Source organism: Archocentrus centrarchus, chromosome 5 (assembly GCF_007364275.1).
Source record: "Archocentrus centrarchus isolate MPI-CPG fArcCen1 chromosome 5, fArcCen1, whole genome shotgun sequence".
In the NCBI taxonomy this organism is placed as follows: Eukaryota; Metazoa; Chordata; class Actinopteri; order Cichliformes; family Cichlidae; genus Archocentrus; species Archocentrus centrarchus.
In genome coordinates, this window is record NC_044350.1 from 9,276,737 (window position 1) to 9,302,149 (window position 25,413).

The 25,413-nt window shown below is 39.7% G+C and overlaps 2 protein-coding genes across 3 annotated transcripts in view; both read right to left on the reverse strand.

Moving 5' to 3' along the window:
- LOC115779855 (protein kinase C delta type-like) overlaps positions 1-25,190 on the reverse strand; it is a 29,691-nt gene extending 4,501 nt beyond the window's left edge. Inside the window, exons 1-9 of one of the 2 annotated variants that reach the window (XM_030728730.1) lie at positions 24,897-25,190; positions 5,023-5,153; positions 4,520-4,792; positions 2,431-2,599; positions 1,668-1,699; positions 1,348-1,433; positions 823-952; positions 600-700; positions 398-482 (exon numbers count right to left, since the gene is read on the reverse strand). In XM_030728730.1, coding sequence (XP_030584590.1) covers positions 398-482; positions 600-700; positions 823-952; positions 1,348-1,433; positions 1,668-1,699; positions 2,431-2,599; positions 4,520-4,792; positions 5,023-5,131 — 985 coding nt within the window. In that variant the 5' untranslated portion in view covers positions 5,132-5,153; positions 24,897-25,190. The remainder of the gene's footprint in view (positions 1-397; positions 483-599; positions 701-822; positions 953-1,347; positions 1,434-1,667; positions 1,700-2,430; positions 2,600-4,519; positions 4,793-5,022; positions 5,154-24,896) is intronic. The other variant, XM_030728729.1, reaches the window with a different exon arrangement.
- Positions 7,038-11,238, reverse strand: LOC115779856 (uncharacterized). Its single transcript, XM_030728731.1, has 4 exons — positions 11,017-11,238; positions 10,188-10,340; positions 9,307-9,399; positions 7,038-8,024 (listed from the first exon to the last, which is right to left on the reverse strand). The coding sequence occupies exons 1-4, from the start codon at positions 11,158-11,160 to the stop codon at positions 7,704-7,706; spliced, it is 711 nt and encodes a 236-aa protein (XP_030584591.1). The 5' UTR covers positions 11,161-11,238; the 3' UTR covers positions 7,038-7,703.
- Positions 25,191-25,413: the final 223 nt, after the last annotated feature.

Here is a 25,413-nt window from a genome sequence, read left to right on the forward strand (position 1 = left end):
ATGGGTTAATTATATGTGCGAGTAATTGCCTTTTAACCAGAAGCTCAGGCTTTGGATTGCTCTACACATTTTTTTTTCTACTCCTCTCTGTATGATGTTATTGGGAGGAGGGAGTACATCCTTAACAGGCACACAAGTCTGACTGTGAGCACAGCATTTTCTCCCACCTGCTGTTTAAAACTTCAGTTCGCAAAGGTTTGCTTAAATAAGTAGTGGCTTTAACAGGAGAGGAGATAAAACTGCACACTGCAGACAAAGCTGCACCCAGGTCCAGTATAAGATAAATGCGGATTATTTTGAACTGAGAATCATCTAATAGAGTCCAAGCTGGAAATGAGCATAATAGGTCCCCTGATTTACAATTTTTGAAAAACGTGTTACAATAAAAGCTTCTCACCACTAGAGTCTGCTGTTGCATTTCGGACATCTTGGTAGATGCCAGTATCTGCTCCGGCGGTGTCGTCAGACTTCTTTATAGATTTCTATGGAGAAAAAATGTAAGTTTGCCAAAATATTTTTTGATAGCTTCAATAAATGAGTTTTTCTTAGTTTTTAAAATAAATATAATGTCCACTCAAACAGTCTGTGGCTGTGCAAACCTGGGAGACTTGAGACAGCGCCTCTGCTAGTAGCTTCTGGTTGATTCCACAAAGATTGGCCACTTTGTTTGTACAGTAACTGTGTACGTTCATGCCACAGTCTGATCATGGGGGAGAACAAAAGGAGGAAAACAAAGAAAAAGAAAAATGTCAGTGGCACAGCAGAAAGCAGGAGAGAGGCAGATGATATTTGATAGAAAATTATAAAACACATCAGACTTACCTTCACATTTAAGGCCCTGCTTAATGAGACCCCACAGCAGACTGCCACAATGGTCACAGAAAGTGGGGCTCTTGTAGTTGTAACTTTTAAAGCGATGAGGCATGTCAATGTTGAAACGTTCTTTCTGGAACTGCAAACACAAAGAAAACCATTAAACCCCCAAAAAAAGCTGGTACCTGACGATTAAAACAGACACATGTGAGATTCTGTGTTTTGAGTGGAAGGGAAAAGTCAAATTCTACAGACAATAACTGATCACGTGTTTCCACTGATTTTAACGCTGATCCATCATTAAATATTGATTTTGTTTGTGGGTTTGACATGTTTAGATCAGAAGTCATTTGTGCTGAAGATGTGTTGTTTTTATGAAGAAAAGAAAACAGTGTAAAAGAATTAATATTTAATGGACATTAACAACACATAACTGATAAGTTATTGCAGGATAAGATACAAAGTCATTATCAAATTACTGATCGGTTAAGCCAGCACCAAAAATACACTCTTACATGCTACAACTTTGCTCACCATAGTCTCACGACTGTTGGTTGCTGTTCGAGTGCACTTGCCGATGATTTTTTCGCTGCATTTCTTGTGGATTGCGGCGTTGCAGTCTGCGTAAAATAAATAAATAAATACTGTGTTAACTGTGCGATGCTGATATTAATGGTTCAACTTTGATGGCCCCCCTTTTTCAGAGGTGAAGGGTGCTCATGGGAATTTTCCCTACTCAGGACCTGATTTTTCCAATGATTCTGACTCCACATAAACAAACTATAACTCAAGTTAAAATGCACAAAAGGATACAATTTATTTTAAATATGGACAGTAGCCAAAGAAACACTCACGTCTGCATTTGTATCCTTGCTTGTTGAGCCCCCTGTGTGGAAAAAAAAAAAGAAGGAAAAGTTAAATGTTGGGCATACATGGCATCCTGTCCAACATCAGATGATTTTAATTGTAGGGCTTTGTTGATGACTTTAGCCACTGTGGAGGGAGCCAGAATTTTTTTTACACATCTCAGATCATAAGACTGACAGTTCGTAGGTCTAAAAATATCAGTGTCATGCATATACAATATGTACAGACTAAACAAACATAAGAGCCCCCCCCCCCCCCCCCCCCCCCGCCCCCGTCTCAAAGCCATAGATAATACTGTAGTCTGGGGAGATAGGAGGAGCTGGGTTCACAGATTAGTGCTGCTGACACTGCTGTAACATAACATGCCAGCCATGTGGGATTTCCCTAGGAGGTGACTCACTCTCACAACAGCACTCTTGTGTTTTTTCTACCCATCTTAAACTCCCCTGAACTGCACCATTAAGAAAAGCATACATACTGATGTACTAGAACTATCAAAGCTGTACCAGCAACATCCTAAAGCCCTCCCAACTCTCTCAAAGCTGAAATAGTAAGGCAGAATAAACAAGCACAACAGGCAGGTGAACTAGCTGCCTCTGGATTAGTCATGCCCAAACAAAGTGGAAGAAAAACATTCACAGGCTTCTCCCGAGATTCGACTGAGATTCAAAACATACACCGGTGAAAAACACTAAGATTTTAGTGAGGCAATAGCTGTGATGTAACAAAGGCTGGACTTTCGCATCTCACCAGAGAAACTCTCTGCAGACGGAGCAGAAGGTGGGCTGGTGGAAGAAGGTGGCGGTGAATTCATGATTCTTGATTACATGAACCTTGGGCTGCTTGAACGCGCCTCTCCTCCTGTTCAGGGTCATGGTTCCATCTTCAGGAATAGACATCACTGACTGCCTGGCCGGCACTGAGGGGAGAGATCGATTTACAAATCAATAATTGCACTTCCATTCAGATTTACAGACAGAATGTCTGTAGAGTGTTCCCTAAATTCACTATTCTGTGTGGATTTTATCATAAAACAGTAATCTTCAATTGTAACAGAAAACTATTTAGTCTGAAAACCTTGTGAACTATGGAAAGGGGAGAACAAGAGCTGCTGCCAAATAGAGGCTAAACACTGGAAAATGCCTTCCTGGATTAGCTGATGCAAATCAAATGAAGGTGGGGGGGTGGGGGGTGGGGGGTGGTTTGAAAGTCATTAAGAGAAGACAGCAACAAAGGCGTGAGAGCGGTAAACAGAGAAAACTCTGGAAGAGATAGGGAGGGTATGTGGGTGGATGGGAAGGGGTGTTTAGGGACAATTCAGAAAAGCAGTAGCCTTAAAGAGACAACAGACAGAAGGGGAAAAGTGGGAAGAATGATGAGGTGAGGGAGATAAACTAATTTCCTATCTGCCAGTCTACTGACAGATGTTTGTTTGGACAGCGCCAAGCCAAGTAAGTGGGAGTGAGCGAGAGGAAAAGAGAAGGACAGAGAGGGCAGACACTGTTGAGGACTGTTCACACGTGCCTAAAAATACTTTGGGTTGTATTTAGGGAACCTACCGAGTGTGCTGGAGAGAGACGAAATAAAAAATATGGAGCTTTCATTATAATGACTCTCTCCAACCAGTAACAGTGAACCCAGGCTGTGCCACTCCCACACTGAAACTGCCATAACACAAAAAGCAGTTTGGAAATCCGGCAAAGTGTTTGCTGTGCTAACAGTGACTACCACAGGCTGCCATCTCAATCTGGGCTAATAAGGGAACACCTGAATACAGCATTTGCCAGCCAGTGCTCTCTTTCTAACAGCTGAAATGAAATTTGCTGCTGAAAATAATAAATAATAATAATATTATTATTATAAGAAGAAGAATTCAAGGTGACACTGGTGGATATATGTATATATTTTTTCATTTCAATTTAGGCCACAGGGATCTACAACTCTTCAGCAAAGAGCAACAAAGACAAAAGAGAATTAACACACTGGGTGTTTGTTTAGCCGCATTCTTTGTAAAGTCACTAGTACATTACACTAAGAAAAATAAACATTAATAATCATTGGCAGAACTGTGAAAACACATACACAGAAATAGTTGAACTGCAGTTCAAGCCACAGGCTAAATTCCTAATGAGACCGGAGGATTACTTTTCGTTCTGCAGTGGCTTCGTGGCACACCTATAGTCAGCTGGCAAGGCTAATGCGAGCTATGCAGATTAATCATTGACCGCCTGAGGTAGACAGGTTATTTCAAGGCACTTGGTCTGAAGTGCATCTGCTCCACAATCCTCATGAAGACATGGAATAATAAAGAAATGTGGCTGATTGTAGCAAAAGATGGAAAATGAACATCCTGATGAGGAAGCATTGCTCCCAGTAGAGGGAGTTGTATAGTAACACTGAAAGAGAGGGTAGACTGGTGGGGCGGCTGGGAGACAATCCACTTTCACGTAGCCTACAGCTCCCTGGTGGTTTAGTGTTTTGGATTCCCAGGTTTGATTCCCAGTCAGAGAAAAACATTTTCTACACCCTGTAATACACATTTTCTTGAACACACACATTAAGTGACAGATACTCTGATGAAGTTGGAAACACTTTCAGATATTTCACATTTAAAGGCTTCTGTGTGCTCTTCTTTGTGTGCTTTATAATCATGTTTGAAAGGGGCTGGGCTCGACTGGAAAAAAGGTGACGTCACATATTTCCATGCACCCTTTATGAATCTGTTTGGTCACATGCTTATGTTTCCAGATAGCCATCAATAATGACCATCCCATAGAAGAATAGAAAATGGAAAAAAATAATAGTGATTTCAAAATGAAATGAACTGTACAAACTTTACCTGAATCACCATCCTCCACAAAAAACTGCACAGTCATCTGAATCTTCCCAGAAGGCTGAAGGTCGACCCAGAAATCAGCACGTCCGTTGGCTCTGGACTTCCTACAGCGTTCCGCCAGCACAGACACGCCCACTGTGGCCTTGGCCAATGGCTCCTCAGTACTCTGCATCAGAACCACCTCTAGGACACGCCCCTCCTTGATATGAGCATCAAAACAGGACTTCCAAGGGGGAAACATTGTGGGCTTCCTCTGAACCAGGGTCTTCCCCCTCTCTGTGAAAAAACATTGGAATCATCGTCATCATCATCAGGAATACAAAGTTTGTCTTAGTCTTTTCCGGTCACATTACAGGAATGGCTACAGCACAAAAATGGAGTTTGTGGAGAGTCAGTTTGCTTGTGGACTTTTGAGGCCAGCAAACTGTGAGTGTTAAGACAGTTTTACTCCCTGCTTACTGAGCCGCTTCCCCACACAAACCACAAACATGCGCAACTGTACTTACCTGTGTCGATAGACTCTTTCATCCTGATGGCACAGATGGGAGGATCAGAAAAAGGAGGCAGGGCACTCATATCATAATTATTGAGGGTGATACGCAGGAAGGGTGCCATGGTGACCACTCACCAAAGCCTCCTGAGGAAAAAAAAAAAACAGAAAAGAAAAGAAAAAGAGGAGTGATTTAAGACATCTCTCTCTAGGCTCTTTCTCTGTTTCTCTCACACACACACAGATGTGCAAGCACATGCACTCTCACTTGTGCTTGCATTGCTCACATTCTGCAGGTAAAACAAGAAGGAAGAGGGTAACAGTGGCTAGCAACGTCCTGCAGAGGAAGTAGTGGTTTTCTACTTGATACATTTAAGTTTGGAAACTACCTGCCAGTAATGAGGGAGGAAGGAACAGAATCTAAACTGTGCACATGAGAGCCAGACAAGTGAACAATGCAAAAAAAAAACAACCACAAAAAAAGAAAAAAAACTTGTAAATAACTCTTTAATCCTCTCACATTTATTTGAGTGGATTTTTTTTAAACACAAAAATATAATTTCAATCCTGTTGTGAATTATTTTCAGCCATCTGTTGACCTGACCATTCTTTAAAAGACTCCATAACTGTAAACACTAACAGCAGCCCTGCTGTTCGCAAGTGGACGAATCTGGAGTGCTTTAAATGTTTTATTGCGGGAGGTTTGATTTATCCGTGTACTGGCTGATGTATCATAAGTTCAGTCTGTATGTCTCCTTATCTCAATACTCTCATTTCTTCTATCTAATACTCCTATTTAGCAGATTCTATTAGACTGAATGCTTCAGAATCAATCTGCACTAGTTTTAAATTTAAGATTTCCTATGTTCTTTGAAGGCCACATTTTAAGACTATTGTGGTAACAAAGATAAATCACCTGTGCTCCATTTGTTGTACTAAAATGTAGTTATTTTTAGATTTTGTGTCAAAGTTTAAGTTAAATTCTTCACTTCATTTTCAAAGTGTAAAAATGAAACTGAAGACACAATTTATACAAAATCTTCAACATTGCTTCATTGACCAGTTTGGTTGAATACTGCTTCCTCTGTGTCAAAGTGCTTCAACTTGAGTTTGAACAGCCTTTGCAGACTCTTTTTTTTTTTAATATGAAAAGCCAACCTTTCTTCAAGTCCCTTTTATCCATCCAGCCATCCAGATAGAATACCTATAAGCAGTGTGGAAGAGTTTCTGTGTTAATGAATAAAGCTACTTTTGGCTGCTCCCTTTGTTCATACACTCTTAACCCAAATTAGTTGAGTTTACTAGAAAATCGCGTGGAAACTCGTTGCCTTAAACCATTCTAGTTTTTACACAAAGATGAAACTAAATATGTTTAGTAGTCTTTACTAAAATTGATTACCTCATATAAATTTCTTCCCATTTATGTGAGCTAATCAATTTTAGTAAATACTACTAAACATGTTTGATACATTGTACTAAGGTTCTAAGTTAACACAACTAAACATGTTTAGTAGTCTTAACTAAAATTGATTACCTCATATAAATTTCTTCCTATTTATGTGAGCTAATCAATTTTAGTAAATACTACTGAACATGTTTGATACATTGCACTAAGGTTCTAAGTTAACACAACTAAACATGTTTAGTTTCATCTTTGTGTAAAAACTAGAATGGTTTAAGGCAACGAGTTTCCACGCGATTTTCTAGTAAACTCAACTAATTTGGATTAAGAGTGAAAATTACTTTTAAGCTAAACTGTAAAGCAAATAAGCAATTTAACATTTAAAGCTATTTATATTTTGTTAATATAATTAATAACATTTCCTCTTACCCTCTTCCTATTACCCTTTTTATGTTCAAGTTGTATTGAATGTAACACTAAATTGTAAAGAGAATAAATCAAATACATTTCAACATTCCAATATTTTATTTTTTGCAGAATACTTACGCAAAAGACAATTTTAACTGTAGTTTGTCATGTTTTTCAGAAGTATAAAAAAGTATCAAAACAGTAGCCATTCAAAAAAAGTTTGCCATACAAAAGGCAAGTAAAAATAGGCATATGTGCTTGAACTCAATTCTAACATGTTTAGAGAAGGAATACAAATGCAGCAGCATTCAACAAAAATATTTGCATCCTTTTGAAAAAACTGGACACCTTAAAATAGGACACAATCTCCAACTTGGAAAATGAACAGATCAACTATGTTTAAGGGAAGATTTTGCATGTTTTATGTAAATGTACAGTCTGTGTTGTTAGTAAATGTAATCAACTGAAGCAATAAATTCCTGTGCTGCTATTGACTGAAAAAACCTGTAAAATAAGCAGTAATGTTGCTGTTGAGGAAGAATTACATTATTTTGAATTTACTGCTTCAAATGACTACATTTACCATCAACACAAACTGGACGTTTACATGAAAAGTGCTGAATTTTCCTTTAACTGTATCAACTAAATATTACTATGGAGCCCTGAGCATACACTTCTAAATCCTGTTTTTTAGAGTACAAGTGGCTGGACACTGATGTCTCTTATAACACTGTAAGCTGAACATTACAAACTTTCTTAAGAAATAAAAGTTGTGGCAGTACTGCTGCACTGAACTGCATTAGATAAGAGCAACTTTATCAACTCCATCTGCATTGAGTATATTTTCAACCCCCTGACTGTTCACTGACAACACACAAGACATTTCGTTACATCGCAAGCTGGTTTTTCAATGTTTGTAACTTTGGTTTTAGTTCAACGTGGCCCAGCTCAAGAAATACCTGTTGGATGAACTGGAACGTGAACTTCATAGAAATGGGGTAACTGAGATGCATTGCATATGCAAGTCCAAAGAGAAGACACATAGCTTTTGGCAGGTCTTGAATGTTGTCCATCACCACTTCTCCCTCAATGACAATTTTTAGTGAGGCTGGACTGAGATGCAGGGAGGATGAGGGCACAGCACCTTCAGGTTCAACAAGGAGGATCCCAATGTCAATGTTGCGGAAAGAGTCATCATCATCTGAGTCCTTTATAAATGACAAGAGCACAACAGTGATATTTCAGTGACCATCAATAATTGATAAAAAAAAATAACTTCCACAATCAAATTGAAATTTCTGTCATATCTGTTTTATCATGCTATGCAGCCCTAGTTTCCTAGTGTAAATGTTGAATGAGTTGGAGCTCCACAAAAGAACATCTATCCAGCATCTTCATGTGCTAGTGCTAAGTGGAACAATACCTTATCCTTTGAATTGTTTAAAACTATGCTCACAAGTTTTCTTCAATCACTGGAACTGCCATCTGTTTTCCCACGCCTGTCTGTCTATGCCCAAATCCTGACATGAACCCAACACAGCATAGCATAAGATATAAATTAAGATATATATATAAAAAAAAAAAAAAAAAAACTATCCCTTTAAAGTGGGTTGCATGAGGTGCTTACAGATGGTCAGCATACTTACCTACAGTAGATGGTGGTCAGCCTTTCCCCACTTTGGAGAAGCAGCAGGTGGATCAGTGTAGGTAGATAAGCAATGTACTGCTGCAACTTGTATTTTTAGATAAGTCAAAAAATTTATATCAGTTTTAGTGGACGCATACTATTTTCAGCATCTCAAACTGCTGTCCAACGGACCTATCTGACTAGAAAATTAAGTTACAGCACTCTCTTCATGCCAACCAAATGCCATAGGAAAAATTAGTAATTTTACCTCACAGAACACAAGAGTTGTTAGTCTAGCATGTCCTTGATCCTTAAATGTGTGCTACTGTGTGATTTTAGTGAATCCAAACCAATCAAATAATAACACAATCGAACAGACTGAGGCAGCAGTAGAAGAGCCGTTCCTCTGTTCAGCAAAGTAAACAGATTTTGTCTATGAAGTTTGGCAGGAGAAATCTATATACAACTTATATAAAAGTAATTTTATGTCAGAAGTCTGACTGACAGTAAGGTAATGCAGTGAAAATATTCTGTGTATAGTGTACATTTCACTGATCTAGATTTTTTAGGTGGCTAAAATAATGTTGTTATAAACACTGATCACAGCAGTATATTGCTTAGTTTCCTACACCAGTACCTCTGCTGCTTCTCCAAACCGGGGCCGTGTCAAATGGCACTTAATTCAAGTAATACACTGACTTTGGATAAATAGGTCATACAACACAGCTGCAAAACATTATTGCAAAGTAAATATTAAAGAATTTAAAGTATTTCAAAGACCCATGAGAACCGTGTATAAGAGTGAAAATTCAAGATTGAGTTGTTATTGTTCCTTTAGGTAGTCTTTAAGTAAAATTACTTACAAAGGCTGGTTTGTAGAAGTCTGTGGGGTTGTCACCAAGGATAACAGGAAGTCCTCTGAGCACCAGTGTTCGAATATCAGTTGGCTCTGCAGTCTTTTGGGCAGTAAAATGACAAAAATAAGCAAGTAACTAAGCACAATTGATTGTATCAAAAAATATAAAGTCCCCACATCTTCTTAAGCATCGTTATTACGAATGTACAATATATCGGCATTAACATCGGTATCAGCCAATATTAGTCATTTGTTAACATGTGAGTATTGGTCCGATAAACAAAACTGGGCCAATATTAACAACCCATATCTATTTCCATCTTCTTGTCATTTGATTCCGGACGGGCAGGGGAGGAGGTTGGTCATGTGGTATTTGTTTGGTCATGTGACAGCAATGCAGCGCAAGATTGTGAGGAGTTCATCTGAAGCAGAGAATCAATGTCAGCTGTGGGATTGTTTTGTTTTTTCCAAGGTGTCGAAAGGGTAGTGAAATATATATATTGTATACATTATCAGTTATCTGCCATAACAGCAATATTAATATCGGGTATCGATATCATCCCACATTTTAATATCAGTGCATCCCTAATGGTAATCAAGGACTTTTGAAGGCACATTCCCTAAAATTTAAGAAATACATGGCTCATGGTTAATTAACCCACTGAGACAGTAACACCCTTAACACTGAGAAGAACTAGCAGGTTTTACTGAAGTTCTCTGAAAGTTTAAGTGAAGTTCAGAAACTCAGCCTTGTTTTTCCATCCCTAAATTCAAAATCTTTTAATCATTTCAACAATCTATGTGAAGCATGAAAATAAATACAGTTGGACTTAAAGCCAAGTCATTACATGAGCTGTTGCACACAATGCAGTGATTAATAGGACCAACCTTTGTTTGTTGGGAAAGCTGTGTCAACATTTGGCCAATGTTCCCTCTCTTGGATCGAAAAATCTCGATAAGACGAGGACTGTGCCGATCAATGCTCTCATAGAATTCCTGTTTGAGATTCTTGCCAACAATCCTGTTGAACTCCATGCATACCTGCAAAATACAGAAAATGCTCCAATATTACATCTTTACAGCTAATAACTGAAGGTGGAAGCACCAGAGTGAGGACAGCAATAAAAATTGCACAGGTGTGGACATGGTCAGCTGTAAAACACAAAGCCCCCTTCAACTCACTCACTTAACACTTTAAATTTGGGGATATTTCAGTTATTCTAGTCAAACTTCTTTAACAAAACTTTGTACCGCACACAACACAGGAGTTGCTTTTCTACTGCCCTGATTGTTTGTAGTATTGTGTTACTTTTGTGTAGCAGACCATTGCTACATATAACAGACTATTAATATTTTGTGTCAAATTATATATTTTTGTTGGCAAGTAACCTTTTAATAAGCAGGATAGCGTACCGTGAATAGGGAATTAATAGATGATAAACCTCTTCAGAATAATCTGAAATCAGAGTTCTGCATCAGGGTGTTGATTTCACAATAACGACCAACTCAATATACAATATTCCTTACCAAAAAAAGATAAAGGCAGCTGTAGATAGCAACTACCATGTCCTGCATGGTAAAATTACTTTTTTTTTGCTGACAGTGGGAATGGCTAACAGATAAATATTTTAGGTTTTATAAAGGCAGTTTCCTAAGAGAAACACAGACACATATTTAAAAAAAAAGTTCTCATTATTTTATTCATGAATGAACTAACCTGATCTTCTGTGAAAAGAGCAGGCCAACGTTCCACCATCTCACATACGGCAGGTTCTGACTCCACCACCTCTTTTCTTCTCAATGCAAACGTCAGATCCATCTTCTCTTTTACAAGCTGTCCATTTGGTGTTCTCTTCTGCATTTCATTAACCAAGTCTTTGCGGGCACCCTCAAGGGCTACCTGATTAAATCCGTCTGGAAAGTTGGGTAAGAAGTTGATCTCGCCTTCTTTGCCTTCTTGATGTTCTTGTTGGCTGGTTCTCCTTCAGTTGAATGCCCTCCTCGTTTCCCTGCATTTACTGCTACATCAAGGCACCCTGATCTTCTGCGCTTTGTTCTGTAATTAGCCATTTAAATTTTAGACTATTTTTCCAGCCGCTACAGCGACTGGTTGAGCCTCGCTCCTGGAGAGAGGGGTGCTTGCTTATGAGGGCTTGTTGCAACACTTTCGAACTGAGCATTATTTGGGTATGCTGTGTAACTATACATGCTCTCTGCCAATCTTTCAAGAATCTCATGTTTCAGGCTCTTTTGTTACTTTCAGGTGCGTACCATCACGAAGAAACTGAAGATCTGCTTGCCTAAGTCTATATGCTACATCAACAGAAAAATCTGGGATAATCAAAACAATCTGGCCACTGTTCTGTCGCTCCTGCGAGGATGTAGAGAGGATCTCTGTATCTGCTACACTGGGTGTGCCACTCAAAATTTCTTCAGATGTTGAGACAGATACCAACTCAAGTAGAGGGATGACCTTGACTGTTGGTTTTTCAGGAAGATCTTCGATATCTGTCAGATTGCACACTTCATAATTGAATTCAGGATCTTGGTACTGGAGACTGAAGTTGAAATTAAGTCCCAGTGATTCTTTAAGCTTGCCTATCAAATCCTCCACTGTAGTAGGTCTTGTATTCAGAACAACCTTTCTTATATCTGTCTCTGTGAAAATTACTCTCAAGGTCATCTTCTGGTGTGCTGCCATCTTGGAAATAAAAAAAATAGCTTATTAGAAATATATACACAAAGACATAGATATTCAGTTTAACATATGGCTTATCAAAAAAGATACAAAATTACCAATTAGGCTTACATTTAGACTCTATCCAGAGCAATGCTAGTACTGACAACACTTGTGGTTTCTCAACACAGAATATAGCGAGTGAGTGTCACTGCTGAATTTTCTCCAAATCTGTATGCTGACAGAGGGAAAACATCATTCAGCTCTTTTAGTTCCACCACACACAAAGAGGGATTTGCGCTGCCACAGAGTTCAAATGATCTGAAATGTTCATGGTACCATGCCGTCATTGTATTGCACACAAACAAGATCTCTGTGTTTATTGCCACAATCTGCTTGATCTGTTTGAAATTTGGGAGGCCTGAACATGAACCGACAGAGAGTATCATATCAGCACAATATCTAATTCCATCTACAGAGACTGATGATGCAACCAGAACCTTTGTAAGCTGGGGTACTCTCTTGCAGAAAACTTGTTGGACATTCTCGGGGAAAGATGTGATCAGTGCTGTGGTAACTTTGTCCAGCTCAACTGAGGGCTTGAAAAACGAACTTGTGTCCAAACAGTAAGCCATCATTTTCTGATGCTTTACAGCCAGTGTAAGTGCCACATGTCTGAAGTTGTGTGCATTACGAATGACCCGCTTGAAGAATTTATGTTTTCCCTCGAAACGCATTGTCCAGACATCTGACAGTGGGCCAAATGCCTTAATCATCTCAGGATAATGCTCAATGAAGTGGTGTTTTGGACGCAATTTGAAATTTGGGAATGTAGTTTGCAACAGTTCTCTGTGTTCTGACACTTTGCAGTCAAAGAAATGTATAGACTCTTCAGTGTGCCTTGTTGCTACAGCCAATTCAACAATATCTTTAAGGAGCATCAGAACGTTCCAGGCATCGTCCCCTTCAGGCACTTTATGGCCAATGAGAAGTGGGAGCAACCTGATTAGAGCCCAGTTCTCATGGCCATTTCCACCTATGGTCCCTTTGGTAGAGAAGCCTTGGGCAATAGGCTGAGGCTGGTCAGTTTTGTCATGAAAAGCATATGCAAAAGATTTGATAGCATGGTTCAGTGTTTCTAATGTGAAATATTTCTTAGAAATCAGTTCTGAAATGCAGAGTGATAACTCAACAGGAACAACCCCTTCAAAAAGGTCGTGTAGGATGTCAGGGGGATAGCCACGAGCAACATGAAAGTGCTCCAGACTGTCAGTTAGTACACATCGTCCCTTTACACCATACTGTTTTGCCAAAGTGGGATCCTGCTGTACCTCCTGTACCTGTTTGTTGTGAATGTCTGCAGTTCGGGGTTCAAAAGAGCCCGAGCTTACCTCCTTGTCTTGGATCTCACTCCTCGTTGCCATGCAGAACCTGCAGAACTTGTCCACTCCAAAGCTCTCAAAGAATCCTGCAAAAGAATGAGCAGCCAAGTTATCAGCAGCCACATACAACACTGTGCCTTTGACACATGCTCCCAACTTCTCAACATATAGGCCATCTTGCTCCAAAGAAACCAGATCCTGGATCAGAGGATGAAGAAATTTAGCATAGCCATATTCTTTTACATCAGAGGCTTTACATAAAAGAGCAAGTTGAATGGACTGGAGTGTGGACCTATATTTTGATGGCACATTGGCAAGCACCCAATACACTGCACTCATTTTATGTTTCTTCTTAGATGTCCCTAATGGATTGGACACTTCAAAATCATCTGTGTAAAGTCCAACAGCGATTCTGAATTCCTCGCTGTTAAGGAGGCCATTTCCTTTACAGTACAAACCATCTCTGTATGTACTGTACTCATGTGGCACATGTTTTTGTACTGGAAGAGCTTTATCTAAAATGTCTGCCCTGTTCAACATTTTCTGTAACATGGCATTTATAGGAACATATACAGCACTAGATTTCTTTTCCCTGGCAATAAAGTACTCAACTGGCATAACCACATCAAAGTTTTTGTTTACATATGCTGCTCTCCTTTTAGAGGTTGATAAGGAGCCACCCTTGCCACAATACTTTAGTATGATATTGCTCTCTGAGGCAGCCCTGACTACCTGTTTCACAGTTGAATCATCTACATCTGTGTGTAGCTTCAAAATGTCCTTGACTGAATTGTGCAGCAGTGGTTGGGACAGTTCACTTAAATGTAGGAGCTGTTGTATAACTTCATCGATAGAACTTTGTGGAATGTGGAGGATGGTTTGCATCTTTAAAAAAAGAGCAGCTAGGTTGTGCTCCAACTGTTTCCCAAGATCATGATGCTCTTCATTGCTGGACTCTTCGCTGCCTTCTAAATCAACAGTGTTGTTTGGGGGCCCATGTTCCTCTTCTGCCACTTCATTGGTTTCACTACCAGACACTATTTCTGGTTTGAACATCTTCCAATTGCCTGTTCTGTGCTGTTTACTTCTGTGTGCATTGAATGTGGAGTACACAGTAGTATGAAAGTTACACCCATTATATGGACAGTGGACTCTGTGATTAACTTTTAAATGTGTACTCCGCAAGTGAGTGATAAAAACTGCCTCTGTGCAAGCAGCAGAAAAATCACAGGACTGACAGTGAAAGGTCAGTGTTTCACACAGTTGTGCATCTTGGTCTTTCTGGTGAATTTTGGATAAGTGGACCCTAAGTGCACTGATGGACTTAAATGTGCATAAACACTCTTGGTGTAAGCAAGGAAATGGTACAGTTCTGGTGTAGCTTCCATGTTTAGCCTGTAATGTTTTAAGAGGTAACCCCTTTTCTCTGATGTAAACTCACAGTATTTGCACTTCCACTGCATCTTCACACGGACCTGTAAGAACAAAAAATAATAAAAATTTTAGCACACTTGTCCACAACCATGTCATCAGTGATCAAGGAAATATGGTACTTTGAAATACTGTCTCCCTTTGAAATTTCTGTTCTCAGCCTGAAAATTTTGTTTTCCCATTTCACATTAGAGTTAAAATATTGCCAAATGAGTTAGGCTTACCCTTCTGTCTGCAGACAATTGACAGGTTTAATAACGTTTCTAACTTGTTGTCAGTTCTGTATTTTAAGAGTCTGGAGATCAGAGGTGGAGAAGAAGAACTGGCGATAACCTCAGCTTCAGCTCTTTAGTCATACAAGATTTCAACCTTTGTGTCCGACCATTACATTTCAGTACATACGAAACCGTATAGAAAAAAAACGTGGACTAGGTTAACACAAGCACATGCTGTTACGAACGATGTGAAACGCTAAGCTAACGATAGCATTTAGCTGTCTTGACACTACTGGAGCGGCTTTTTCGATTAAAAAAAATTACCCTCAGAGACAGGATACACTCGGCTTAAACTTGGTGTAATAAAGGTTTATTTCAGCAAAGTACATCTCTCCTAAAGTAACTGTCCGTTATAAACTGAGACTCGTCAGTATGCTAACACTAAGCCAATGCTAACATTCGCGCTCGCCACTCCACTCGCGATATTTAACTTCGATTCCAAAACCCCTCACTTTACCAAAGTGTCGATAATGGTGGCGGTAGGCTGTAACTATAATTTTCAGTTATATCTGCACATGGAACTCAGCTATCTTTTAAGCAAAGAAATAGCTAGAATTATTTAAAATAGTTATTCTTCACACTTACCAGTCAGGAGTCGTTGAACTTGCCACGGTGCATGTTGCAGCAGGACTGAGTTTGAATATGCCCCGCCCCTTCACTTCAAAAACATAATATCTTTAGTAATCTCTGCTTAACAAGTTCATTACACTCTATATTTGTGTAGAAAAGTACAGTTAACTAATTTGATTTAGTAATGGGACAACATTTTTACCAAACACGAAAGAATAAGTAATGATTACTAAAACGTTTAATTACAATTAATATCTGGGTTAAGAGTGTAGCGGGAAGCTCCACATGTTTTTGATTTGGCAGTTTTACGGCAGATAGGGGCTGTGCCTCTGCATCTGGAATCAAACCAGCAACCTTTTGCTTACCAAGAAAATGTGTTAACCAGGATACGCTGGAGAGATTATATCTCTTGGCTTGGTAACACCTTGGCGTTCCCCCAGAACAGCTGGAAAAGGTTACCAGGGAGATAAAGGTCTGAGCATGACCTGGATAAGTGGCAGAAAATGGACAGACAAATGGGTGGATGGATGGATGGATGGATGGATGGATGGATGGATGGATGGATGGATGGATGGATGGCTTTTTTTGCCTTGTGTCACTTTCTTTGGGCAATGTCTTGTGGCAGACAACAGCACTGATTTACAGTGCCTTCCCTGTGTCTGTTTTTTCATTTGTGGGACACAAAATTCAGTAATTCAGTGTTCTTCAATAGAAAACTATTCTAATGTGATACCAGCTACCAACATTTGCGACCTTTCCTTCCAGCCACCTTAAAACATAAACTACAAAAGGTAAAAGTTTCCCAGTTCAGAGGTCAGCCAGTCAAGCTTCATACAAAGGAACATTTAGTACTTACTCAACCTTTCATTTTATTAAGGCTGTCTCAGTATTTTTTTGCATTTCAAAGTTCCTCGACTTTTACACAGTCATGGATTAACAGTAATTTCACATCACATTTTACCTGACCTATTATACTTTAATAGAACAATTAATAGAGCTCATTTCTCTATGACAAGAAGTAATCTAGTTCTTCTTCTTCTCCTCACGCTTGAGGAGAAGAAGTCTTTTGTTAGAAGACAAGTTTTGTTTGTGTTCACACTGGTTTCATGTTGCTGATTGACATGCCAACTGCATGACCCAGCATGTGCTTTTTTGGGCTTTAATGGATAGTGAACACTGAAGACAGACAGGGCGGTGGGGAGAGAGTGATAGGGTAAGACACCTGCACCACAGCTATACGGCATACATGGTCACCTGCTCAATCACTGAGCCACCACGGCGCCCGGCATGTGCTTTCATGTATCTACAAACATGCTGCTCACCCTACAAAAAGGCAGACCAGATGTTATTTTGAGCTCAGGCTGGATGCAGATCACATCTTGCATTTGCTGAGGTGACATTCAGAAATTTAGCGAGAGAAAGCGCAAAGTTTTTAAAATATAATAAAAGGCATGTGTAGCGTTTAGGAGGCAGTGATGCCCTACACAGACAGGCTTTGTGATTTGGAGGTCAAGATTTAGAAATCCAAAACAAACAGTCTGGGCAAGGAAATGAATAACTAACAACGATGTCTCAGAAATCGTCTCCAAGGTGCTCTTTGAGCAAGGCACTTTACTGCCAACTTCATCAATAGACAGAAGTTACTCAGTAGCCAGCACATATGAGCCCCTTTCACAGCTTTGGGCAGCTTAAATGTTTATATACTTAAAATAATAGAAATCTGAAGACTGCTAAAAACAAATGGCTGTTTCTGACTGTGGTTAAGATGGCTCTTAATACAGAGGAGAGCTCTTAAAAGTTCCCATACATGCAGTCATACAGGCATTTAGACTGACAAATACTGAGAATATATATACATTTAAAATCCTCTGCCAGTTTTATCAGTACTCTGCACATGCATTTTCCAATGTACACATGCACAAATGTCATGTGCAAAAGAAGGCCTTGTTTCCCCAGAGAGAGTGGAAAAAATGAGCATATGCAATTGGGGAAGGGGTGGGTAGAGGAAAAGAGCAAGCGAGAGAAAAAAAAATAGACAACACACTGGAAGGCAGGCAATTGGGCATGAGGGGAAAGCAGATTTGCCTTCTCTAGACTGAGCCACAATACAATCAGCTTCAAGTGAAACAGATAATGTGTGAACATCTGTCAGTGTCTATCTTTAAAGAGATAGTAAGCTATTCTTAAGTATGTCTTTAGTATTTTTTTCCTGGAGTACCATAAAATAAAAGTGCAGTGGTTCACACTGTGGCCTCACAGCAAGAAGATCAGAGGTTTGAATCCAACCTGGCTGGGGCCTTACCTCTGCCTTACCTCTAGTGTCTGTGTTAACTTAAAAATTATTGTTAAGTACTAATCAGAAGTACAGTACCAGTCAAAAGTTTGGACACACTTACCCAAACTTTTGACTGGTACTGTATCTCCAGGAAAATGATAGAACAAAAAGCTGTGGGAAGTTTAAAGATTTCTATTCCCATAATCACACACTCTGATTCATGTCAAAATCAGTGTTTAATAGGAATAAATACAGAAACAAATCCCTGAAACAGTTAATCCTGTGATATAAACAACAGCACACATTTCAGTGTTTAGCTAACAGTATGAGTAGACTAACAGGACTATAACCCTTACTTATAGTAACGTAAAACAAATATTCCATTACTGTACATGGAGTTAGCATGACAATTGCAATAATCGAGACAAAGATGAGTGACTGTCTACAACAGATAGACTAGCATCAAGGTCATGCTCAGCGATGTACCAGAGATAGGTCACAGGCTTGGTATGAAGTGAATTTGGTCAAGCCGGTCTAGCAGGCTAGGAAGTAACCTTCTGATCGGCAGGTCTGAGCAAATATAGGTAAATACAGATGAAAACAAGTGATAAAACATACAAGATTCAGAAATCTCATCTTTGAGATATTACTGGCATCACTTTAAATTCTCTTCCTGCTTGTAAACCATCCAAACAACAACACGCAGAACCACAGAAGGAGAATCAGTCTTGTTCAAAGAGGCAGCTATTCTGCTGTGTGAATATGCCACAGATATTTGCCTGAGCTGAATTACTAGATCACCCTCTTGTTACATAATTACAAGGAAGAATGTTTTATTATGTGTTGTCGTCCACATAAGGTTAGCAGTTTGGAATTTTTAGACTAATACAGTATGAACAGTCTCTTAATATTAGACCATTTTAACAGAATGGTAACAAGACAAGCCAGCCAATTAGTTTCTTATTGGAAGAGAGTTAGTTATGTAATCCTAGCCTAGTTAGTATGGGTTTCTCTTGGCTACATCCCCTTGGAGAAAGCACAGGCATCTAGCATCAATAAGTGTCTGCTGATGTCTAAGGGTTGGAGACTTTAGACAATCACTAACTGCAAAGAAGCTAAACACTTAATTTGGTAGTCAATACAAATTTAGAGCTACAGACACCGCATTGCTCTTGACATGTTAATGTGAACACCACTCTAATTGTTGCCACAGCCATGGTTTCATTTCAAATTCTCTGTGCAAGTGCAAGAAAATTGGTATTCTCCAGATGCCTTCTGAGTCCGGTGTAGTCCTATACTTTGTATACATATGGTAAGTCAAAAATAACCCAATAAGCAATTTTGTAATCCAGCATAAACAGCATTAGGACGCTGAACTGTGTCACCTAAATGGAACGTAACCATTGTTAATGTTGACAATTACATCTGCGCCTCATCTCCAGTGACACACCAAAATGATCGCAGAACAAAAAGGTCTGTACGGTTTTAAATACACCAGCTTACATTCTGCTGACTGTGACTCAAAGGTTTTTCTTTTCTTTTTTTTTTTTTCCCCCCCACATAAGATGTCTGAACATGTCACAGGCAGAAAAGCACAGGTGGAAAACTAGAATTACTGGCTCTGGTCGGGCACCTCTGCCAACCAGTCAAGCTGCTGTTGACATCCACATCTTCCAAGACTCATATAGAAAACAAAGGCTTTGAAAGATTTAGAATAATTTGTTTTAATACTATTTATGCTCAGCCAAAAAGCTGATTCTGTGAGAACACAAATTATAGCCATGGCAGTAGCCCATGCTTCAACTAAAAAAAAAAAAAAATGAAGAAGAAAAAATGCAAAAAGGCGAAAACATGTTTCTCACACATTTTTAACCCAGCAGCACAGTATTACACATGCAGTGTAATATTCTGTACAGTTTTTAGGATTTCTTGAGTTAGTGCAAACAAAAAAATGTCTTGTGAGACCACAGTGACATCTACCTTTGACCTCCACCTACTAATCACTTCATCCTAGAAAACAAGGACTGTTTTTTGCCAAATGTAAAGAAACTTCCTCAAGGCATTCTTGATCTGTATCATGATAATGAGCAGGGGACGGATGGGAGATTCCCGTGACTGTGGGCTTGACATTTGACCACAAAAAAAAAAAAAAAAAAAAAAAAAAAATCAAGTTTCAGTTTGATTTGAACTGCTTTAGTTTCAGGGTTCTGCATTGTGCATGCTCACTGTCACTGTTTACCGAGACACTAATTTAGACTAGAGGCATCATTAACATAATCACTGGCAGCTGAGCTATTCATACAACAAGATTTACGTGTTTAAGAAATGCTAAAAAGTGCATTGCAGTATATTCAATATGCCTTGATTTAGTATTTTGAGCTTTATAACTGTATAACAGCACATTTGCTGGCATTTATGTTTGTTTACTAAGAAAAACTAAAACATGGCTGTTTCACACAGGCATTATGTCTGCCTCTGTGACACAAAACGACCCTGAGCAATGAAAACTAGCCCAACAGGATTCTATATATATGTAGATAATGAAGAGTGGAATGCAGGTAACAGAACAACTTGTTCTGAAAATGATCAATCAGCCAATACATTTAAAAAAAAAAGCTGACAGATAATATATAAGCCACAGTGAGGTTCTGGTACTACTTCAGGGCAGATGATGGCAACACAAAGTAGATTTGACACATTCCCATATTGCGTGTGGCACATTCGGTAAGTGTTAGTGGGAAATATGTTGCAATGTGAAGAATTAAAAGGAAGAAAATCTGCCCGGTGACTGGAGTCCATATGACAAACCTTTTTTCTTCTCTGTCTACAGTAAAAGAGAAACAGAGGGAGTGCGAGGCTGAATGAAAACCAGTTTGCACACATGCACTGCAGCCCTATTCTAGGCATTACCCAACAAAGGTGTATGTTTGAACACAAATGTCCTAAGCAGTCAGACGGGACACTAAATATCTTAAACCAAATAAATGTATGTAATTGTATAAAACCATCTATACGATTCTTAACATTTTCCAGAGATCGTGTGTGACAACAGCTACAGACAGAAAGCTCAGCGACAGACCCACAACAGCCTTGCCAGTGGAGCTGGGCGAGCCAGTGGCCTAGTACATTGGAGCTGAACAAACACACAATTATTATGAAAACTACATGGTCAGCGTCAGTCCTAAAGCTAATAACCTGGTGTGTGTGGTTGTGTCTGTAAACATCGATTATGATGCTAGCTGAAAGAAAAAAAAGGAAAGAGACAAACCTCTCCACATTAGAAATCAAACAACGATCATGGAAAAAGAGCTGTTCCCAACTGTTTGATTTTAGAGTAGGAAACTGTTTGACCCGCTTGGCAAAAACAAATTCTTATTTTCTGTGTAAATGACAAGCTGTTTTAGAGGTTTTCAGTCGTAATGTGGATCCAGATCTGCATCCAGTGTTTACAGCTTACGCTCCATGTAAGAATTTGGCAACTAGTTACAAATGAATAGCATGGTACATCAAATAAATATATGCCAAAAACTACGCAGGACTTTGCAGTGCTAGGTTCAGAAGTCTTTAAACTGTAGTTGAAACTCTGTAGCTGTGGGACTGTGAGTGGTCTATACGAATACAAAGGGACAAAGTAGAACTGCCTTGGTGAGGGTAGCGACATGACACAGATGAACTTCTGAACCCAAATCACTTGATTTCCTTTCTCAACCCCCAGTTTTGACAGAAAAATTCATCAAAAATAATTTTCACATACCTTTCCTTAATCCACAAGTCCTTTCATTGAGGCATGGTGGCATGGATTATTACCGTATTACCGCCTGGAAAGCACACAAGTGTGCTCACATAAGCACATACTAATAACCCTGAACAAAGGAGGCTTTAATGAATTTCAGCAGAGAGTGGCTAGAAGTAAAATCCAAGCCTTCCTTTCTTTCACTAACCCGGGTTAATGTCTAACACCCCTCTCCTGAGCACACTGTCACACACAGACACACAAACACAGGTAATTCCAACAGAAAGGTTATTACAGATGCTGAAACTAAAAGTGTGTGCTTCTGTGATGTTAAATTCTGCCTTGTCTTTCTTCCTATCAAGAACTCACACACACATGCACGCACGCACACACAGACCTACCAATCAGGTTAAATTAGGACAGGGGAGAGAAGTGAGAAAGATTTGCAGCTGAGCTGATGTTCCCGCTGCAAGGTCAGAGTCATGTAAATCGCTGTACTGAAGCATCCATTCCAGCGATCATTCTCGGTCTGGGAATTGCTTCAATCAAATCAATACGAGCTGGTATTAAATGCTTGAGCGACATGAATACAAATTTTAATGTATCTGTTTAAGGGGGATGACCTTTTTTTGTCATTAGCCCCATTATTTCTGAGTAACACTGAGCTCTTTGGCACCGTGTCAAACCTGCTATACCACTGCCACTGTGTGCGTATGTGTGTGTGTCTCCAGATGCATTAAAAGCGGTGTCCATTTCTGCCCCTCTCACTTTTTACAGAGCCTTGGTTAAGTCAAGCAAAATAGCATCAGAGCAAGGGGAGCCAAGCAGGATAGTGGGGAGAGTGTGAGTGTGTGTGTGTGTGTGTGTGTGTGTGTGTGGGTGGGTGGGAGAAAGAAAGAAGAGAGACAAGACCAAGGGCAAGTAATGAGCCACACTATCATCACCCACAGATGAATTAGCAAAATTTGAGCCCAGTGCTCGTGATTCTTTCTTTGTCATGGTCTACTTGTGTGGAACCAGCTCCCAGCTTGGCTTCTGGAGACAGACACCCTCTCTATTTTTAAGATTAGGCTTAAAACTTTATTTATGATAAAGCTTATAGTTAGGGCTGGATCAGGTGACCCTGAACCATCCCTTAGTTATGCTGCTATAGGCCTAGGCTGCTGGGGGGGTTCCCACAATAGACTGTTTATTTTCATTCACCTTATTTACTTTGTTTATACTCCACTCTGCATTTAATCATTAATTGTTATTAATCTCTGGCTCTCTTCCACAGCATGTCTTTTCTCTCCCCTCAGCCCAGGGGCAGATGACTGCCCCTCCCTGAGCCTGGTTCTGCTGGAGGTTTCTTCCTGTTAAAAGGGAGTTTTTCCTTCCCACTGTCACCAAGTGCTGCTCATAGGGGGTCGTTTTTGACTGTTGGGTTTTCTCTGTATTATTGTAGGGTCTTTACCCGCAATACAAAGTGCCTTTAGCCGACTGCTGGTTGTAATTTGGTGCTATATAAATAAAATTGAATTGAATTGAATTGAAAAACTGCAGGTGCCCTATTTTAAAAAATAAATAAATAAATAAAAAAAACATCTTGTTTGAGTGCGAGTATAAGCACTTATCAAAATACACTTTTCAAGTGTGTCAGTTTAAGTAAACTAAAGAAATATTAAAACAATGATTTTTGAAACACTTAATATTTAACCGTTTCTTTAGTTCCTTCTCAGAGTTTGGTTGGTACTTCAAATGTTTAAGCTATTCAAGCGTAACCAACTCTTTCATACTGTATTTAACAAATTCTTAGTTATTCATACACAAAAACAAAGCCTGAACACTGTCGAACTTGCGCAAATCTGCAATGTTTGTGAGTGTCGTGTAATCGGAGGGATCAGTGCTGCTCCTCACTGAGCAGATGTCCCAACCGTGTCCTCCAAGCAGTTCATGATGCCACAAGCCAATATTGACACACCAGTAACTGCAGGCAGATAGCGTTACCTGCAGCCTCCTCAAAAAACAAGAGGCTTGTTTTGCAGTGAGAGGCTTTTGCAAGGTATAGATGGAAGATTTCAAAATGAGGGTTGTGGGTTTAGTGCTGCCGGTCGAGTCAAGCAGTTTGGATTGAGAAGGACGAGCTGTTTACAGCCACAGGAATGAAGGGTAATCCTAACACAGACACATCCCCAAAGCCAAAGAGATCCATCATATTCTCTGGGTTATGCTGTAACGTTAAAGCCACATGTCATTTTGACAACAAAAAGAAGTTACATGCCCTCAGGATGACTAACTGCAATGCCAGTTGCTAAACGGGGCAGGACCTCTGATATTTCAAGCTAGTGAACTTTGGCCTCAGCTGAACAATATAATGTGAGAGCTGCTGTTTATAATGACACTGTCAGCTCCCTGTCAAGCGACACCAAAAAAACCAAACAAACAAACAAAAAAAAAAAAACAGAAGAACCTGTGATTTAATGGAAATCTACTACTATTCAGCCAGCATTGTACTAGTTATGACTCTGATAACTGCAGAACTCAGTTTTACCATACCTTCAGTATGATCACTGACAGCACTTAAAGGGTAAAACATTAGTCATAATAGTCAACAGTGCAACAGGAAAATATGCTGTTTATGACACTTTTACATATATTAATTAGGCCTGTACTAATGATTATGAGTGCACCTCATTTAAACTGGCCCTTCTGCAGTTGAAGGATTTGACATAAAGAGATCATTCAAGAGGTAGGCCCTGTCCCCCTGTTTTTCTTTTTTACTATTATATGACTTAAGGCTCGCCTAGCTTTTGTACCAACTAGCAGTAGTTATTAGCAGGACTTAATAAGCTTGTTTCTCAGTATACCACATTACTCACTGAAACAGACTCTTAGCACAGGATCTAACACTTGCCGCATTAAACGACCCTGCAGCAGTGAAATGCGGCTTAAAAGTGCGAAACGCAGGCATGGCAAAAAGACAAGAGAGCGACATTCCGCAACGGCAACACATCTCTTTCTCCAAAGCCACACACAAACCACACAGTACAATTTATGGCTAAACAAGCCAGCTTTGTACTCAAACTGTCCCCAAAGGAGCTTTAACAGCGGCCAAAGTGGTGTCAAAGCAAACACTGGCGGCTCTTGACTTCCAGTATCTACGCTGCAAGGACGGAAGGATTGTCCCAGCTGTCAAACACCGACCTCGAGCTTTTATTATTTTTTCCTTTCAAGTGCAATTAAGTTTTGTCGCTTCTTAAGAATGTGTGACTTACCTCGTTAGCCTGACTGTAAGTTTCTTGTTCTTCTCAAGTTTGTTTTTTTTTATTATTATTTTCCCGGAGACTCGACTTCAAAAAGCTTGAATGGTTTTAAGGAAGTGTTCAAGCCCGCTGCTGTTACTAGAGGCTCCCTCTGTTTGTCTGCCAGGTTTTGTGCGCTGCGGGTCGACGCAGCGCGCGGAGCACAAGGCGACTGCGTGACGTCAACCAGGTGAATTCCCGAGGACACGCACGCGAGTAACTCCGTAAGTGTGGCGCGCGTGTAGTCCCACAATGCTATGTAGGCATATTCGCGCATTCATTTACAGATTGAGCTTAGTCAAATGTGGCCGGACTGGACCGGCCACATTTGAAATTTGATCTCTCACATGGGAAAGCGCCAGCTCTTAGCGACTGCGTCTTCCCATAATTCTGTTTGTCTTAGCACCTTGACCTGAACCTGACACGGTGTCAGGCGACAAAAGCGGAAAAGCAAAAACAAGGAAGTAAGAGAGCAGGTCTGCAGTTGTAG

Bases quoted from the DNA above. Each gene is read 5' to 3' on its own strand.
- LOC115779856 (XM_030728731.1), bottom strand. From the start codon at position 11,160: ATGCAGAAGAGAACACCAAATGGACAGCTTGTAAAAGAGAAGATGGAT. The intron at 10,341-11,016 runs GTTAGTTCATTC...TGTATTTTGCAG, and splicing joins CTCTTTTCACAGAAGATCAG to GTATGCATGGAGTTCAACAG. The intron at 8,025-9,306 runs GTAAGTAATTTT...TCATTTATAAAG, and splicing joins ACTTCTACAAACCAGCCTTT to GACTCAGATGATGATGACTC.